Source organism: Elephantulus edwardii, unplaced genomic scaffold (assembly GCF_000299155.1).
Source record: "Elephantulus edwardii isolate Elephantulus edwardi_28Jun2011 unplaced genomic scaffold, EleEdw1.0 scaffold00017, whole genome shotgun sequence".
Lineage (NCBI taxonomy): Eukaryota > Metazoa > Chordata > Mammalia > Macroscelidea > Macroscelididae > Elephantulus > Elephantulus edwardii.
Genome location: NW_006399767.1, coordinates 13,727,842 through 13,730,514, shown reverse-complemented (window position 1 = coordinate 13,730,514; position 2,673 = coordinate 13,727,842). Strand labels below are relative to the sequence as shown.

The 2,673-nt window shown below is 39.5% G+C and overlaps 1 protein-coding gene across 1 annotated transcript in view; it reads right to left on the bottom strand.

Annotated features, from left to right (window-relative positions):
- Positions 1-2,673, bottom strand: part of XPO5 (exportin 5) — an 85,936-nt gene that overhangs the window by 80,721 nt on the left and 2,542 nt on the right. Inside the window, exons 2-3 of the mRNA XM_006882138.1 lie at positions 1,611-1,732; positions 532-604 (exon numbers count right to left, since the gene is read on the bottom strand). Of these exons, the coding sequence (XP_006882200.1) occupies positions 532-604; positions 1,611-1,732 (195 nt within the window). The remainder of the gene's footprint in view (positions 1-531; positions 605-1,610; positions 1,733-2,673) is intronic.

The following is a 2,673-nucleotide window of genomic DNA, read 5'->3' as shown; positions in this document are numbered from 1 at the left end:
GGGGGGGGGGGAATCTGTGTATGTAGGTCCTAGCAGTTCAAATTTGTGTTGTTCAAAGGTCAGTGTAAATTGTACAGATTTTTTTTCCAACAATGAAGGAGGTTATAGCCTTAATTTCTGTGCAGTTCAACAGCTGGTTACACTCAAAAAACATTGCTTGACCTATGGTGTTGCCGATGTTAAGAACAGTCAGACTCATGGAGACCCTAGGAATAACAGATCTGAACCCTGCCCTGTTCTGTGCCATCCCCATGACTTCTAATACGCTTGAGCTCACTGTTACTGTCACTGTGTCAGTCCACCTTTTTTGGCAGATCTTCTCTCCCTTTCCCAGCATGTCCCCTCCTGACAACATGTCCAAGTATGTGAGATGAAGTCTCAGCATTTTCAAGGAGCACCCCTCCTATAAGACAGACTTGTTTGTTCTTGGCAGAAGTGGAGAATTTTTTTTACACAAATGCTATATTTAAGACAACACATTTTGTCTAAACTACCTTGGAAACACAAGTCTTCCAACCAATCATTCCTTACATTTGCAATCAGCTCCATGACACTGTTCTTCAGATAGAACTTCTCCAATCGAGACATGCTGTTCCACCGGAACCTGGCCACCAAAAAGGAGAAAGTCAACAGAGCAACAGATGCCTTCTCCTCAGGAAGGACTAACTTGGTCTGGCCTACGAAATTATGCTAGCAGTTTTACTAAGTAACCTTCTGATTTTGCACTTTTCAAAAGAATGGACAAACCTAGTCCTTATTTTGCCAAAATGATGATATAGAAAAATTCTTAAGGAAAGTTTCATATATTAATTAGAATCCATACAGGAATTACACACAATTTAGCTTTCCCGTATCAGCAAACAATATTTGGGAGAACTCTTAGTTGCTGTTTCAGAGACTACAAACTCGATACCACCAACTGCTTCACTGTGCTATGATAGGCACTGGATACAGGAGACGCAAACTTGGAACAGTATTCAGTTATTCACATAACCTTGCTCTGCATGTGCCATTCAGAGAAGGTACACACGCAATGTTAAAAAAAAAAAAAAGAGAGAAAGAAAACCAAGAGTTCAATGTCTAATCAGAAATTTATTTTCCTATACATTGCATAGCTCTAAAAAGACTTTGGAGTCTGCTGATATATAGTTAGAACTCAAAGCTGGCTGAATGGCTTAGCACTCTCCCTCTCATTGCTTGTCAAGTCAGAACTTACTCATAACTGACCCACCACTGGGTTTTCAAAGCTGTAACTTGTAGAGGAGGATATTGCTCATCTTTCTCCACAAGAACCACTGATGGATTCAAATCACTAGAGAAGGTTGGCAGCTTAACTCCCTAGAGGACTAAATCACCAGAGTTCTCAGCTAGTAATTTTTGGAATGCTCAGTATGTACTAGGTTCTTTATAGCAGTGAAGAAACTGAACAGCAAAAATGTTAAGTCCTGAATGAAAGTTCCCATGAGGTTCTGATAACCTCTTGAGGACCATTTTCTTCCTGAAGACTGCTCTTTTCTACTTACCTAAAAAAAACATCTCTATGAGTTATCTAAGAAATAAAAAGTTGCTCTCTCACATACATCAGTGACAGTAATCTCAAAATGCCTTACTTGACAACATGTTCCAAGATCTGAAGTCCAAAATGCCTGACGATCGCAATCTGCGTTTTCTCAGCCAGCCTCAGGCCACAAGGGACACAGATTGGACACTTTTCTTTAAACTCTTCACAAAACTGAAAGATGAAAAGTTAAGTGTTTCTCTTGGGAACTAAGAGAGAGTGGAGATTAAAAAGCATTATCTCTAGAAATTCTAATCCAGGCTGAATTTTTAAGTTAAAAAAATTTTTAAAAATCCCCAGGTCAATATGAAAAATCAATAAGCATCTGTTTCACTCTGCTCTAGATTTCTCACATAATGGTCTATTGTAGAGTGAAAGCATTTGGCTATGCTTGAGCCTGGCAGAAATGGCTGTTTGCTTTGGCTATCAAGCTGATTAAAAAAGTCCTACTGCCTCAAAACAACTATGAGATATCATCTCACCCCAGTGTGAATAGCAAAATTTAACAGAACAGCAACCAACAAATGCTGGCAAGGTTGTGGAGAAACTGGAACCCTTGTTCACTGTTGGTGGGAGCGTAAAATGGTGCAACCAATGTGGAAGGCGCTATGGCGCTTTCTCAAAAAAGTTGCAAAGAGAGATACCATTTGACCCAGTAATTCCACTACTGGGAATATACCCCAATGAGATCATAACTGCCACCCAAGCAGATATATGTACACCCATGTTTATTGTGGCTTTGTTCACAATAGCAAGGAGATGGAAACAACCTAAGTGCCCATCAACAAATGAATGGTATAGTCATACAATGGAATACTTCACTGCATTGAAAAACAAGGAACTCATGCAATATTATTATAATGGATGACCCTGGAGTGAAGTATCTCAGTCACAAAAGGACAAATACTGCATAGTGCCACTGCTGTAAAACAGGACTGATATCGCGATAAAGGGAGAGTGAGAAAGATGGGATAAATAACGTATACTACATTGAAACAGATGAGGGAGAAAACTGTTTAAAAAGGATATGTGATTAGGAATTTCTGTCATGAGAGTCCAGAGTGGAATGGACCCGAGGGGAGGGACTGTAAAACAATGATAGAATTTTACTTTTC